Here is a 15,985-nt window from a genome sequence, read left to right as displayed (position 1 = left end):
AGACTCACTCAGACAAGCACTGAGGCTCCTAAGACTCACTCAGACAAGCACTGAGGCTCCGTGGACTCACTCAGACAAGCACAGAGGCTCCGTGGACTCACTCGGACAAGCACGGAGGCTCCTTGGACTCACTTTCGGGTTATGGCTGCAGAGATGACGAGACATCAGCATTCGCACATTACCCAATAAAGCGTGTATCGAGGTCGGTACTCACGGGTTGGCGTGTGGCTTGCTCATCCACTCCCTGTACAGGCCTGAGGCCAGAGCCCAGCACTCTGGAACCCCCTGAGAGCAGGTGGTGCTGATGGCGTTGATTTCACTGTACCTAAGAGGGAGGGAAGAGAGTTTACATGCTTTGCCCGCCCCACACAGAAGAGTGACCAAGACAACATTCACAAGCAAAGATACCGATTCCAATGACTTCCCTGCATCCCCCACAGCACTGCTCCTCGCGAGTCCCGGCCACAGACCTGTCCTGTGTGTAGATAAGCAGCACACAGCAAGTGCATGCAAGTGCTGTGTGCAGCCGCCTTCTGCAGGGCTCAGCAGCAGCTGCAGCGAAAGCGCTGGCATCATATAAAACTATAGATGCCCAGAAATCAGGGGTTCTGCACAGGTGCTCTGCACGGGTGTTCTGCACAGGTGCTCTGCACGGGTGTTCTGCACAGGTGTTCTGCACAGGTGCTCTGCACGGGTGTTCTGCACGGGTGTTCTGCACAGGTGCTCTGCACGGTGTTCTGCACAGGTGCTCTGCACAAGTGTTCTGCACAGGTGTTCTGCACAGGTGCTCTGCACAGGTGTTCTGCATGGGTGTTCTGCACAGGTGCTCTGCACGGGTGTTCTGCACAGGTGCTCTGCACGGGTGTTCCGGAGAACCCAAGGCCACAGCAGGCGGGGTGTAAAGGCCTACCCTCTGTTCCCCAAAGCAGAGCTTCCCTGCGCTCTTGGGTGAAGAATATGCAGAATACAGAACAAAGGGGGGATCTGGGAATCTCTCTACCAGCACGAACAGGAGAATTGCCTAGCATTCCGGTGCTGGACTGCCCCTGGGCAGGACAAAGACTGATATGTGGGGACATTTATCCTCTGTGAAAAGAACAGTGAGCTAAAGACTAGGTTGAGACTCTCCCAGGGGCCATCCACCCAAGAACAAGTCAATGGGCTGTGTTCGTGCTGGTAGAGAGTTTCCCAGACGCCCCCTTGTTATGCAGAATAGAGGCCTGTGAGTAGGCAACAGTGTCACTCGTGTGTTTACTTGGATTGATGCCCGCCTCACCTGGGGTGTGACCCAGAGTTCCTGTCTGTGTACTCTATGCACATATGAGTTCAAGCAGTTTTCCTCTTACCCTATGACAGGGATGTCCCAGTGCATATCTGTGTGTTATTTGACAATTACGCGCTGTGTGTCAAATATTCCATGGTGTTGCCAGTAAGATAATGCTTCCTTCCCTCCCCTGCTCCTCCCACTCATCCCAGCTCCTGCGCTACCCTGGCACCCTACTTGCAACCCCTGGGTGTGCACTCCCTCCCATCCCCCCGCCCCCCTGGGCAATGCCCCGTTGCTTCCCAGCCATGCTGGCTCTTTCTAAATCCCACCCGTACACACTGCACACAGTGCTGTTGTGCTGTTGTGCCACCTGGCAAGGGCACCAGCTTATAAGCATGGCAACATTGAACTCCTTCTGCAAACCTCTTCGTTTCCACATTGCCAACTCCATTTTTTTTATTGCGTTTTTATCCCATTTGAAAACAGGTAAGATCCTTACACAAAACAATTTAATTTAAAAGAAAAATATAGTTAAAAACATAAAAGTTACACACATTTTCCATCACATTTGGTCTAACAGAAATTAAGAAAGGAAAAGCAGAAAGTCAATTACAAAGGTATAAAGTGAACCGGTGCGGATGATTTTTCTTCTTCTGTAATCCTTGCAAGTTTTCCCAACATTTTGTATAGGAATTCACATAGGGCCAGGATACGACTCTGCGCTTCTCCGCCCATCAGACTGACCCACCACCCTTCATTTCCAGAGAACGGCAAAGGATTTGTTCGCTCCTCCCTTAAGGCCATACAGCCCATGACCAGATGTTTGGTGGTTTCTTTCGTGGCTACCATACCACATAGCCTATAATTTAAACCCTCTCTACCACCATTTCAGCTACCAACTCTCTCCAGCGGGGGCAACTGACGGAAGTGGGGGTATAATAACCTCCTTCTTGGGCACGGAAAGATAGGAATATCCCTTGAGACCTGTTCCCTCTTTACACCAGTTTAACACATTCCTCGCAGAGGGAGTGTTTTGCTATTTCCTCTGAAGTTTTACCCGACAAACTGAAACATTTATTTTTTTACTTTTGCTTGATTTATGATCAGCTCTTCACTTGAGGAGTCACTTTCGTTCAGTTTGTTTTTCATCTGTGCCTTCAGAGTACTCATTGATGTACCAGAGTTACTGCTTTGTGCTTCTCCCCATTTTGCATATAGGGAGTGGCTCGGGGGATTTATTAGTTTTGCATAGCTCATCATTTTCCTCCACCATTCCCTCGTACTCGAGGAAATTAGACCAAACCTGTGTCGTTTTACTGAGTTGGGAACTGATAGTGCTAGCCACAGCGTCACTTTCCATAGCTCAGCTTGGAATATATTGAGGCTTGTCCCCAGATCGGTTAGGTTTATGTCCAGCCCGTACAATATCGTCGGCTCCACTTGCATTTGATAGAACTGTATGAGCGGAGTCAGCGAAAAAGTACACAGCTGTGCATACACCGCCTCATTTAAGAAAGAAGGGGGACATATCTTGCGCTGCGATCATTTAACCCCCCCCATCTTAGAAGTAGAACTTCATGTACCAGGTAAGAAAAGCCAGTCCTCTTTCCAGTGGCTCTTCTCCCACTTGCCACCTCATCGTTTTTGGAGATCTTAGTAGAAAATATACACACCCTCGATGTTGTCCCGTTCACTTTAAGGTTATTTTCCATAGCATAGAAGTGAAACAGAGAACTTACGCTGTAACGCAAAAGGAGTGAGGTCGAACAGCACCACATCATGTGCAGGTGCTGTCCAGTCCAAAGTCACTGTGCCCATCCCTGCTGGATTGGTTCGGCCCCCGTCCCAGACCAAGCTGTTTCTGCTGTATACATACTGTAGAGGGTGGGAGCTACCACACATCCCTGTTTTAGACCCACATAAGTGGTGAACAGAGAGGTCATAGACCCTTCTCTATCATCATGATGAGGTCCTCTCCAGTGAATGCGGTTCAGGTGCTTGTGGGGGAGATGCCGTTGGGGTTGAGGAGGGATGCGTTGAATATGAGATGGTCGGTGAAGTGCAGTGCGAAGAGTGTGGCTCATCCGGTGCGTGAATGTTTGAAGTATAATTAGAGGTTTGATTATTATAGGGACCGGTGGAGGAGGAAGGGGGGAACTTTTGGGTTTCACATGTGGGAGAAGGTAGCGCAGTGCGGTGTGGGCGATTTGATGACTGTGAGGGGTACGGATTTGGAGAGATGGCCGAGGTGGATGATGGGGTCTCCAAAGGTGTGTTTGGGGTTGGCAAATGTGGTGTCGAAGAAGAGAGGATTGCGGGGCGAGATTAAAGCTTTGGGTCAGGCGTATGTGGCAGGAAAGGAAGGATGCAAGGTGTTCACGGATGGTTCGAAAGATCCTATGTCCGGGAGAGTGGATATGGTGTATTATCTGGAAAACACTGGGGAGTATAAAGTGGGACGATTGACGAATGATGTGTCGATCTGTACGGCTGAGTTGGTGGCGATTGCATTGGCGATTGATAGGGTGTGCGAGTTGGGGTATGAGAAGGTGGTGGTGTTCTCGGATTCATTGAGTGGGTTGCAGGCGATTGTGGCAGGGGGTGGTGATAGGAAGGATGTGATTTTGGATATCAGGAGGAAGATTGATCGGTGTGTGCGTGGGGGAATGGTTCTGGAGTTGGCGTGGGTCCCCAGTCACAGTGGCATTGTGGGTAATGAGTTGGTGGATCTGGCGGCGGGTGAGGGTATGAAGAGGGGAGCGGTTGATGTGAGGTTGCCTTTGAGTGTGGACGAGGTGAGGGCTGTGATGGTGAGACGGGTCATGGATGAGTGGCAGGAGAGGTGGGTGAGTGGGGTGAAGGGCAGGTGGATGTTTGGTGTTCATGGGAAAGGGTCGGTGAAGGTGGATGCGGGGAGTTTGGAATAGAGGAGGGGGGAGGAGGTGATGCTGAATCGGTTGAGGATAGGGCATGTGGGGCTGAATGACTGTCTGTTTCGAGTGGGGAAGCGTGAGTCGAGGGACTGTGCGCTGTGTGGGGTGCCTGAGACTGTGAGACATTTTTTGCTTAAGTGTGAGAGACATGTTGAAGAGAGAGAATTGATGAGTGTTCGGTTGACTGCGCTGGGTGTGGCTGAGCTGAGTGGGAGGGCTTTGCTGGGAGGTGACGGGGTGAGAGGCAGGAGGAGGAGCAGTGTGATGTTGGATTTTGTGAGGCAGACGGGGCGGTGGGAGGAGTTGTAAGTTTATGTGTGCTAAGTATTGATTGGTGGGTCTGGTGCAAATCATCCTTTAGGATGGTGAAGCGCCTGCGTGGGTCCACCCACGCCTCCGATAATTGAGAAGGGCGGCGGCGGCGGGACACACTGCACCCATTACACGGGGGGCGGGGGGAGGGGGAGTAAGGGCACATCTTTTGGCTGCCCATGGACACGCCACGCCAGCTCCGTGTGTTCCTAGCATACTGTGCTGAGGGGGTGCCACGTCGAGTCTGGACAACTTTCATACCGCCTTGAGCTTTTTAACAAACAGAACAAGCATCACAATGATTGTGCTTCCTGCCACAAAGAGGAGCACGATAATATACAGAGCAGTATGTCCTCTGGGGCCAAAACAGTGACAATGTCACCTGTGTGCCCCCTCCCCTCATGCCACTTATCTGTACCCTACAGACATTGGCGTCGCTAGGGGGTGGGGAGCTGGAGGGGCCATGCCCCTCCTCGGAAATCCTGTTCCCCCTTCTCCCCCCCACCTCAGCTGGGAGATCAGGGACGTCAATTCACCAAAATTCCAGGGGTAGCGGAAGTGACATCACACGACCCTTGACCCCCTGGTGACATCACAGGAAGTGATGTCATTTGACCCCACCCCAAAGTGATATATCGTGGGATGCGATGGAACATGACCTTTCACCCGTTGACAAAAGAGGAAGTGCTATCACATAGCATTGTACACTACAAAAAATATGGTTACTATATCGCTATAATGTGATGCACATTTCATACAAGAATGGATCGCCATATGCATCTTTAAGATCAGTGTGTAAAGGCCCTTATTACCAAATTACTGCGAATGCAAGCAGACGTCCAAGGCCAAATGATAATGATGTGTTATTATATAGCACTTACGCTTAAGCGCTTTATATAGAAAAAATATACACCCAATATCACCCAACCTGTGTTGGTACTCATTTATCGACCTCAGAAGGATGAGAGGCTGAGTTGAGGCGTTTAAGAACAGACTAAATCAGTGACTCACCCCATGAAGTGTGCCTGAAATAATGAGTCACTTTAATGAGTCTAGCAATTATTGTATAGAATTCCAGAAAGACACATTATTTGGTATTTCTAATCTTTCTTATTTAGGGTCAGTGTTGAAAGTGTTAGACTTGTGTCACTCCTTTTCTTCTTTTTCTTCTTTTTTTAAGGGGCTTTAACAAGAAAGTCAGCCACTCCAGAAATAAAGAGCCACATGGCGCTGGCCACAGCCCATAAGCTTACATTACAATACAAAAAAAAAACTTTTTTTTTCTCTTTTTTCTATTTTGTTCTAGAGGTCGCAAGGGAGACCTCAGAGGTTGCAGTTGCGACCTCTGGTGACCCCCAAATGACATCCCTGTGGGAGATTACTAATTAGAAACTCCCCTCCCAAATTTTTTGCGACTCCTAGACAGGGACGTCATTTCACCAAAATGTCAGGGGTACCGGAAGTGTCATCACATGACCCCTGACCCCCTGATGACATCACAAGAAGTGATGTCATTTGACCCCACCCCGAAGTGACATCACGGGAAGTGATGAAACACAAGCTTTCACCCCTTGACAAAACAGGAAGTGGCATCAAATAGCATTGTCCCTAAGTACACTAAGAAAAATATGGTTACGATATCACTATAATGTGATATATATTTCCTACAAGAATGGATCGCCATATGTATCGTTAATATCAGTGTGTATAGGCCCATATTACTAAATTACTGTGAATGTAAGCAGATGACCGTGACCAAATGATAATGATGTGTTATTATATAGCACTTACGTTTTAGCGCTTTACACAGAACAAATATACACCCAATATCACCCAACTTGTGTCAGTACTCATTTATCAACCTCAGAAAGATGAAAGGCTGAGTTGGGGCGTTTAAGACTAAATCAGTGACTCACCACCTGAAGTGTGCCTGAAAAAAACATTTAATGAGTCTCGCAATTATTGTGAAGAATTCCAGAAAGACACATTATTTGCTATTCCTATTCTTATTTTTCTTTTTTTTCTAAGGGGCCTGAACAAGAAAGCCAGCCACTCCAGAAGCAAAGAGCCACATGGCGCTAGCCACAGGCCAGGAACTTGCAGTTAAAAATAAAATTTAAAAAAGAACACTTTTAAAAACATTTTTTATTTGTTTTTATTTTTTAGGGGTAGCAAGGGAGACCTCAGGGGTAGCAAGGGAGACCTCAGGGGTCGCTGTTGCGACCCCCGGCGACCCCTAAATTATGTCCCTGCCCTAGACTGTGTGCCCTGTGGCTTGTGAGCGCCAATTCGGTTGCTTTAGAAAACATTGCAATAACCCAACCTCTTTAACAATGTCCTCACAAGAAAGCTTATAGCACCCTCTAGTGGCGTTTACTGCAATCTCGTGCTGCCGGATATATATTATTTTAACGTTTTAATAGCAGACAGGGGGGCCTCATTCCGAGCCTGGAGGGAGGTAAGGGAAAAACGCTACGGGCCATTCTGACCTGTCAGACCGCTATTTACGGCACCGTAAACTACAATGTCGTAATTATCGGTCTCGGGTCGCGCGCGCGCCCCACCATGCCGAAAGTAGCGGCATGGCGTAAACCGGAGCTGATCCCAAGTAAGGAGCATGCGTAAATAACGGCCTCCTTAAGGCCGTAAAGTACCTTACCGGCATGGAGTACATACAGGCATCTCAGAGAAGGAGTAAAGAACCCTGAGCAGTGGTACCCAGAGCCACAGGTGCACACAATCAGCACAGGTGGAGGCAATGGAGTCTGCCACAGCAGAAAAGGAGCACACCTACACACCACACCCCCTTTCACACCAAGATGAGACCAATAGTGGTAGCAGCACATGAAGCAGGAGACCCTGCCAGCAAGGGCACAACCACAAGAACTACACCAACAACACCAGGCCCCCCCCCACTGAGGAGGGAGACACAGGGGGAGAAGGAGGGGGAGACAGGCCCAGCATGCAGCACCAGTGCAGACTCCGTCACCACCCCAGCAGCCCCCATTCCAACACAGCAGGTCCGGACCCTCAAGGAAACCCCTGAGCAGATACACACCCCCTACCAGCTTGACTGTGACACCATCACCACCCATGCCACCGGCACCTACCAGCACACAGTGGGGCCCATGCACGGCATGTCACAACCGTCCATTACAGGGACGCAGAAACAAGTGCTGGATCACCTCCCCAAGCACACAAGGGGCTAGAAATCCCTAACATGGACTACCCAGGAGATATACGACACAAAAGTTGGCCCCCATGCATTGGCAGGCATGGCAAATTACATGGGTGCCCCTGACAGCACCCAAGTGGATTACGTGGACCAGCATGGCATGCAGGTGGCGGATCGCAACTGCAAGCAATACCACTCCCCCAACGTGCAGACGGAATGCAACTCAAGCAAGAACATCACACATGGGTGGGCCCGACATTAAGGAACAACTCATGACTCAATGTGCCAGCTGAACTCCACGCTACCATGCTGCATGGGGCGACATGCAGGATGACGTGCCTTGCTGCTTGGTGAGTGTCTGACTGTGTCATGCCAGTGCATTGGTGCCATGAGGTGGGTGCCTGCATGAACAAACTGGGTCGGAATGATGAAGCCAGTGAACGATGTTCACCCCACCAAACACCGTGCCACAGAACCAGTGTCATGGCACATGAGTACAGATTCCCACATCGATGGAGTAAGGCACACACCAAAGACAACATTACCAACATCTGACAAGGCCAAATCCCACAACACATGCACCACTCATTGGCGGCCCCCACAACCGTAAGGGCATATAGGAAGACACACTGCATATGTATCATGTGGCTGCCTCCAGCATGTCACCACACCGGAGAGTCATCCCTGGGAGTGGATTGAACTGAGGGCAGCAGGGATACCACATCACCAGTTCGGCACACCCATAGGAGTGGTGGAATTCACCATAGTATGGATCAGAGCAGTATGAAGATTACGAGCCACTGACTACATCCAACACACCCAACTACGGATTCACACAGTACACAGCACTACATGGATATAACATCAGGACTGCTGCATGCATCAACGAAGCACGTACCACAAGATGTGCGGGCCACTGTTCATGGACCATCTCGTAGACGCACCCCCCTACAGCATTCCATTGCACTGGACACATATTGGGGCCATGAATGGGGTAAATGCATCCATGGACATGTGCGTATGGGCATCAATGACCTGCTGCCATGTCAGACAAGTTCAGTTCTCCACCATGACAGACCAAACACTTACCTTATTTGGAAAGACATGCATGTGTTGGTGGCTGTCCCTTGACACCATGGTACAGGACCCCTGTCAGAAACCCACAGAACAGGCCCAGGGAGCCCTGAAATACTGGCCATACCCGTGCATGCGTGCAGATGAAGCAGTCACCTGGCTTGCATAAGGCACATATGAGTTGCTGAAGCTGGACTGGTGGGGGACCCATCCACTGCAATGTGGTGTCCAAGACCCCCATGTCATGTGTAAAGCTGGACAAAATGTGCATCCCTTGGAATGTGGCTCTGTCCCCTGACATGGGACTGCTAGCATCAGATGAAGATGGAGTGAAGGAGGAGGAGGAAGGGGCAAGACAGCATCATGGAGGCGGTACACTTGCGGGACATGTCGTGTGGCAAACATTGGTTGGACATAATAACCACAACACAATTCAGCAGAGGGCGGCATCACATGGGCACACATGGCACTGGGTGTGTGTATACTTGTAGACCATGCACTGTCAGACGTAATTATACACATGCTCAATGATGAATGTCCACACAAGCTAAACTTTGCAACTCCAATGGTGTATTGAAAATATAAATGGATGAGTGTGAACATCCCTCCACCCTCCCACCCAACTCCACAACAAACCCTCACCCCCCAACCACCTCCCCCCAACTCCATAACAAACCCTCACCCCTCACTCACCTCCCCCCCAACTCCACAACAAATCCTCACCCCCCGCCCACCTCCCCCCCAACTCCACAACAGTAGTCCTGTGCTCTCCATTAAGGGCACATGTGGCAGCAATGCCGATTAATCCATGCTCCCCGGGCCCTGGGGAGGCATGTTCGGCGCCGCATGGAACGCAGAGTGTGTCGCGGTGGGCTTGCCGGGGTGGATCAGCCAGATGAGGGCGTGTCCTCCTGCTGAGGCTGCTGATTGGTATTCGCAGCCTCAAGGGCATCTGTGATGCATCCTAGGACGGCACATAATCTGTTGCTGCTCTCTGTGACCGCCTGACGCATTTCCCTGAGCTCATCTAGCCACTCCACCCTGGCCTGGCGGTTGTCCTCCATGAACCCAGTGATGAGGGCAGTCAGCTGATTTGCACGTAGTGCATCCATTGATGCTTGTTCATCCCTGCAGGGTGTTGGGCCTACATGCCCTGGCATGTCCTCAACTGGGGAACTGGGGCCAGGATCAGCGTCTCCCTGTGTATCGGCACGTGCACTACGGCCAGGTGTTTCAGGCTCCCCAGAGTCACTGCACGATGCCTGGGGGACATTGCTGGGCTCCGGGGTGTGGACTGTAGGGTAGAACTCCTCCTCGGATGCCCCACAGATGGACAAGAGGCTGTGCACATTCTTCTGGGTTGCCGTAGCTGCCACATCCCCAGCAATGCTAGACTCCTCCGACCCTGGGGTGGGCATTGTGGCAGGCGCCGATGCAGGGAGGGTTTGGGGTGGTGCATCCTCCACTGACCTTTGGGGAGCCGGGGTGGCTGTTTTTGTCCAGGCTGTTATGCGTCGGACCCTGCCTCTGCCCGTGGAGGTGGTTGGACGGCTTGTCTCGGGCTCCCCGCTCTCAGGCTCGGTGCCTCTGGGGGTAGAAGAGAGGGACGACATGAGTGATTGTTTGAGATGCTAATTACATTGATGGCTGCATTCACATTTCAGTCATTTGGGGTTTGTGGCCTTTTGGGCGTTGCAACAGCACTAGTACATATGCATGTGTATGACATGGACGCAGGTGTCGGAGTGACTCATCCTGCCCTGGTAATGTGCAGTCTGGCTCGCACACAGCCGAACCTGCTGCACAGTGTGCATAATGGGATGTGCCAGTTAGTGCACTATGGTTGATGTGCGTTATGTACTTGCACTTGGCCCTGATTGCGTGGAAGTTGGCTCTGCATTATTTGGATGGGGGGGGGGGCAGCATGACAAGGTGCCTTTGACGCCCTTGGGGGAGTATACATCATGTTAATGCCATTGCCAGTGTTGTCTTTGGACACTCACCTCCACCGGCAGACGACGTTGCCCCACACTCCATATCGCAGATGCCCTCTATCGATTATGTTCCGATCAATGAGGCGCATGTCTCCTCCCATGGCTCCAGTCTCATTGGGGAACTTGGGCCCCCTCCGGTCTGCAGTGCCAGACTCCGGTTGGTGGAGAGGAGGCTCTGCACCCGCACCCGCAAGTCATCCCACCGCTTGCGGTAGTCCTTGGGGGTGCAGGGGGTGGTGCCTACTGCGCTCACCCTTTGGGCGGTTTGTGCCCAGATGTTTTTCTTCCGGATTATTGCCTCTCGGCGCATGTTGCTGCTGAACACGACATCAGTGTGCTCCGCCAGGTTGTCCACCATTGCCTGAAGCTCTTCAGGGCTGAATCTCTTCTTGCAGAGCCGGTCCTCAGACTTCTTTGGGGCTTTAGGCATTGTTCCTGGGTGTGTGGTCCTTTTCCAGACTTCGGATTGCTCCCAAGGGTGCTGCCTGATGGGGATGGCAATGGACTGTGTTTTTAAAGATGGCCGCCGCGCTCCTTCCCGTTCCTGTGCGATGATGTTATTTCCGCTTCCGTTGTTTTGCGGTGACCGTAATTTACGGGATCTGAAAATTACGGTCACCGTTATTTACAGATGCTGCTGCTTCGGTGGCGGCATTGTTAAGTATGTCTCGCAGCATGCCGGTAAGGGGTTTTTCGGGTCATTTAGCGGCATGCCGCTAGGTAAATTTCCGGCATGGCGGAAAGCGCGTGCCCGCGAGGTCGTAATGCGCTGCAATTAGCGGTCTGTCACCAAGCCGGTCTCGTAGTTTACGCCATGCCGGAAAGTACCTGTACTTACCTCCAAGCTCGGAATGAGGCCCACGGTTTTTAACTCTGAAAGCAAGCATAAACTCGGCCAAAAGAACAAATGTAGCCAAGAGCAGCCCCTCCAATCAGAATGTAGCACGCAAAACCGCTAATGAGGGGTCATTCCTGACTGGATGGTTTAGTGGCTGCATTCTGATGAGAGGGGAGGTGCAGTGGGGTGTACAAAAGATTGTCTCCGGAGGTTAAATGTTAAATGTTAAAGGTATTTGTACCGCGCACCGTCATCAACGAAGTTGGTCCCCAGGCGCTCTGGCGGATCTGCAAATGAGAAGGTGGGATGGGTTAGTAGGTGAAGCGGGAGGAGGGTAGTGAGAGGAGTGGTGTTCTGTTGGCAGCTTCAACACGGGGTGCTGAGCTTCGGTGCGAGTATCGGATTGAACTCAGTCCTCTTGTGCTGTTGGTGTTGCTTATGTGTTGCTGCGGTGTTGTGAAGTGCGTGCGGGTTGCTGTGAGATAGATGGTTGGTGCTTCTGAGATCGCACATTGCCCTTTTATAGGCTGCCCCCTACTTTTGTCTGTGCCCCCCTACTTTTGTCTGTGGCCCCCCTCTGTGCCCCTCCTAAATGTGATTCCTGGCGAGTGGCGACGCCACTGCCCTACACCTGTTTGCCCATTGAATCCTCTGTGCTGTTCAGCCCACACCTGCCCCCCCCCAGTTCATTTGTGCCCCATGTTCTATAGGCAAGGCCCACATGAAGCAGATCTACTTTGATAAATGAGTAAAGTGGCGCCTTTGGAAGGGTGCACCATGGTTAACATTTAGCAAAACGATTTACCCAACCACAGGGCGCTTCGCCTTCCTTCCCATTACATATACTGCTGCTTTGCACAGCATCAAAGGGCGCTTTACGGGACTTCAGGGCGCTGTGGAAGCATTCAGAAGTAGACCCCAGGAGGCGCGGAAGGGGGGGTGGGCAGGAGGCAAGACCACGCCCATCACTGCCAGCCATCGTGCCACACAGTCGCTGAACAGGCCATCCCGGGGCGCGTGTCGGGACATTGTGCGGCAGTGCTGTGCCAGGTCGGACGCCCGGTGGTCGAGGAGGTTTTGCAGCTGCTGCAAGGTTGAATGGTCTCCTTATAATGTCAGAGCTGAGATTGTTGGCAGGGTGGGACCTTGGGAGCCCGGTGCCTTGCCTTTGCGTGACGCACAGAGGGCAACGGCCCATGGTGTTATGTAAAGGGGGTGCAGCTTGCCCAGCCCGGCAGACACATCACGTGGTCCATTCACAGTGTGGAGCACACAGCCCTGGGGACACCAGAAGCCAGTGCAGGGCTTGACCCTGCCTTCTAGTGCTCAACCAAGCTGCCTGGCATCGTATTCTATAGAGCGATGTATACATGTTACTGGAATACGTTAGCACGTTATTGCATGTAGTGGGAGATGAGGTTAATGCGCCCCAGATTCCTGGCATTCTCATTGGGGTCTGCTGGACCCCTGGAGATAATGGCCAGGTGATTTAAAGGTCGTTTCTGCTAGTTTTCCACCCCCCAAAGAGGAACACGTGGCTTCTGAATCTTAGAGACATACGCGGTCTAGCCCGTGTAGCCCGTGTAGCCCGTGTAGCCCAGTGTTTGTGGAAAAAAGACACAAAGTGCACACATGAAACAGAACACCAACAGACAATGTATTCATGTAAATGTCCCCACTGCCCCCACAAAATGGGCAGGGGTTGGAGGTAAGGGAAGAAACAGTGAGTACTGTGGGGGGTGAGGGGGTTGTATGTGGCAGATTATAGGGAGGACTCCCACTTAAAGAGAAAATGGGTGGCGCCCAGACCCATACACTCAGACTAGACAGAAGCCGGAGTGAAAGGCTCCTCTTGGAAGCTGTTGGTCTCGTGCCTTTTGGGGCTGGAGCCGGGCAGGGCCCATATAGTATCCATGACCTGAATTTCTGATCTACGGAGTAGGGTGAGGTTAGAAGTGCCCATATAGTACCCATGACCTGAATTTCTGATCTACGGAGCAGGATGAGGGTAGAAGTGCCGACACAGTAACCATGGCCTGAGTTTCTTCCTGGTCGATGCTGATCCATTGTATCATTGCTGAGAAGATTGTCTCTGTAATCCCAGTCATTATTTTGAAAACGAATGCAAAGATCACTCGGAAAGAAAGAAAAAAAAAGGATTACCGCACACTCTGGTGGGTTGTGTCATTTGCCATGCCCATGTGCTCTGCAGGCCCAAAACTAAGATACGTCTCACCGTAGATTGAGACTTTTCAACCACATGATAAGTGTTGGCTGACACTTGTTGGCATGTCTGATGTATGTCCAGTCATCACCGGCCTGTGATCAATATCAGGATTGATCCTTGTGCCAGTAATTTGAATTTCCTGCAATTCACATATGTGTTCTTGATACACAAAGTCTAAATGTGACTGTGGGGGGAAGGCAAGACCCTCTTCAATGGCCAAATGGAGCAGCAAATAGTATTTCCTGACTTGTTTATCAATCTTTTAAGAGAATAGTTGCCTTTTAAGTTTGTTTGTTATTACGTGGCATGGCTTGTGAGCCAAACCTTTTACAAAAGATTTAAAGACAGTTCATACAAAAGAAGGAAAGTATGAATTGAAACAGTTATAAAATGGTTGCACGTTATAAATGTGAGAGTTAATAAAACAACAGCTGTCAAAATCTCAAATCAACCATCAAGCATAGAATCAATTTAGAAAGATTACAAGTAAAAATCTAATAGGCCCGGGAGAATAGTTCAGGGGCAATGTGTTCGCCTTGGAAGCAAGACTACATGGAGCAACACAGGTTCAATCCCGGGGTCCGCGCTTAGAAACCTGTGTCTATCAAGCACATTATAAATAACCCATCATATCATATCATAGCGGCTCCGATTACCGAAATTTGATTGCTTGCTGAAATTCTTTGCCACAATTCATTGTGGCTACAACTTTCCTCTTTTTCTCATTGATCTTGGCTACGACAACTTTCCTCTATTTCTCATTGATTTTGGCTACGCCAACTTTCCTCTATTTCTCATTGATTTTGGCTACGACAACTTTCCTCTATTTCTCATTGATTTTGGCTACGCCAACTTTCCTCTATTTCTCATTGATTTTGGCTACGCCAACTTTCCTCTATTTCTCATTGATCTTGGTCACAACTTTCCTCTATTTCTCATTGATCTTGGTCACAACTTTCCTCCATTTCTCCTTGATCTTGGCAACGACAACGTTCCTCTATTTATCATTGATATTGGCTACGACAAAGTTCCTCTATTTCTCATTGATCTTGACTATGACAACTTCCTCTATTTCTCATTGATCTTGGCTACGACAACTTTCCTCTATTTATCATTGATCTTGGCTACGACAAAGTTCCTCTATTTCTCATTGATCTTGACTATGACAACTTTCCTTTATTTCTCATTGATCTTGACTATGACAACTTCCTCTATTTATCATTGATCTTGGCTACGACAACTTTCCTCTATTTATCATTGATCTTGGCTACGACAACTTTCCTTTATTTCTCATTGATCTTGGCTACGACAAAGTTCCTCTATTTCTCATTGATCTTGACTATGACAACTTCCTCTATTTATCATTGATCTTGGCTACGACAACTTTCCTCTATTTATCATTGATCTTGGCTACGACAACTTTCCTTTATTTCTCATTGATCTTGGCTACGACAAAGTTCCTCTATTTCTCATTGATCTTGACTATGACAACTTCCTCTATTTATCATTGATCTTGGCTACGACAACTTTCCTTTATTTCTCATTGATCTTGGCTACGACAAAGTTCCTCTATTTCTCATTGATCTTGACTATGACAACTTCCTCTATTTCTCATTGATCTTGACTATGACAACTTTCCTTTATTTCTCATTGATCTTGACTATGACAACTTCCTCTATTTCTCATTGATCTTGGCTACGACAACTTTCCTCTATTTATCATTGATCTTGGCTACGACAAAGTTCCTCTATTTCTCATTGATCTTGACTATGACAACTTTCCTTTATTTCTCATTGATCTTGACTATGACAACTTCCTCTATTTATCATTGATCTTGGCTACGACAACTTTCCTCTATTTATCATTGATCTTGGCTACGACAACTTTCCTTTATTTCTCATTGATCTTGGCTACGACAAAGTTCCTCTATTTCTCATTGATCTTGACTATGACAACTTCCTCTATTTATCATTGATCTTGGCTACGACAACTTTCCTCTATTTATCATTGATCTTGGCTACGACAACTTTCCTTTATTTCTCATTGATCTTGGCTACGACAAAGTTCCTCTATTTCTCATTGATCTTGACTATGACAACTTCCTCTATTTATCATTGATCTTGGCTACGACAACTTTCCTTTATTTCTCATTGATCTTGGCTACG

General features: G+C 49.4%; 1 protein-coding gene across 1 annotated transcript in view; it reads right to left on the bottom strand.

The window, feature by feature from the left end:
• LOC138504629 (aminopeptidase Ey-like) overlaps nt 1–15,985 on the bottom strand; it is a 288,546-nt gene that overhangs the window by 35,813 nt on the left and 236,748 nt on the right. Inside the window, exon 16 of the mRNA XM_069625225.1 lies at nt 215–325. Coding sequence (XP_069481326.1) covers nt 215–325 — 111 coding nt within the window. The remainder of the gene's footprint in view (nt 1–214; nt 326–15,985) is intronic.

Source organism: Ambystoma mexicanum, chromosome 11 (assembly GCF_040938575.1).
Source record: "Ambystoma mexicanum isolate Mex_15411 chromosome 11, UKY_AmexF1_1, whole genome shotgun sequence".
NCBI lineage: Eukaryota > Metazoa > Chordata > Amphibia > Caudata > Ambystomatidae > Ambystoma > Ambystoma mexicanum.
This window is presented reverse-complemented; position numbering and strand designations above follow the sequence as displayed.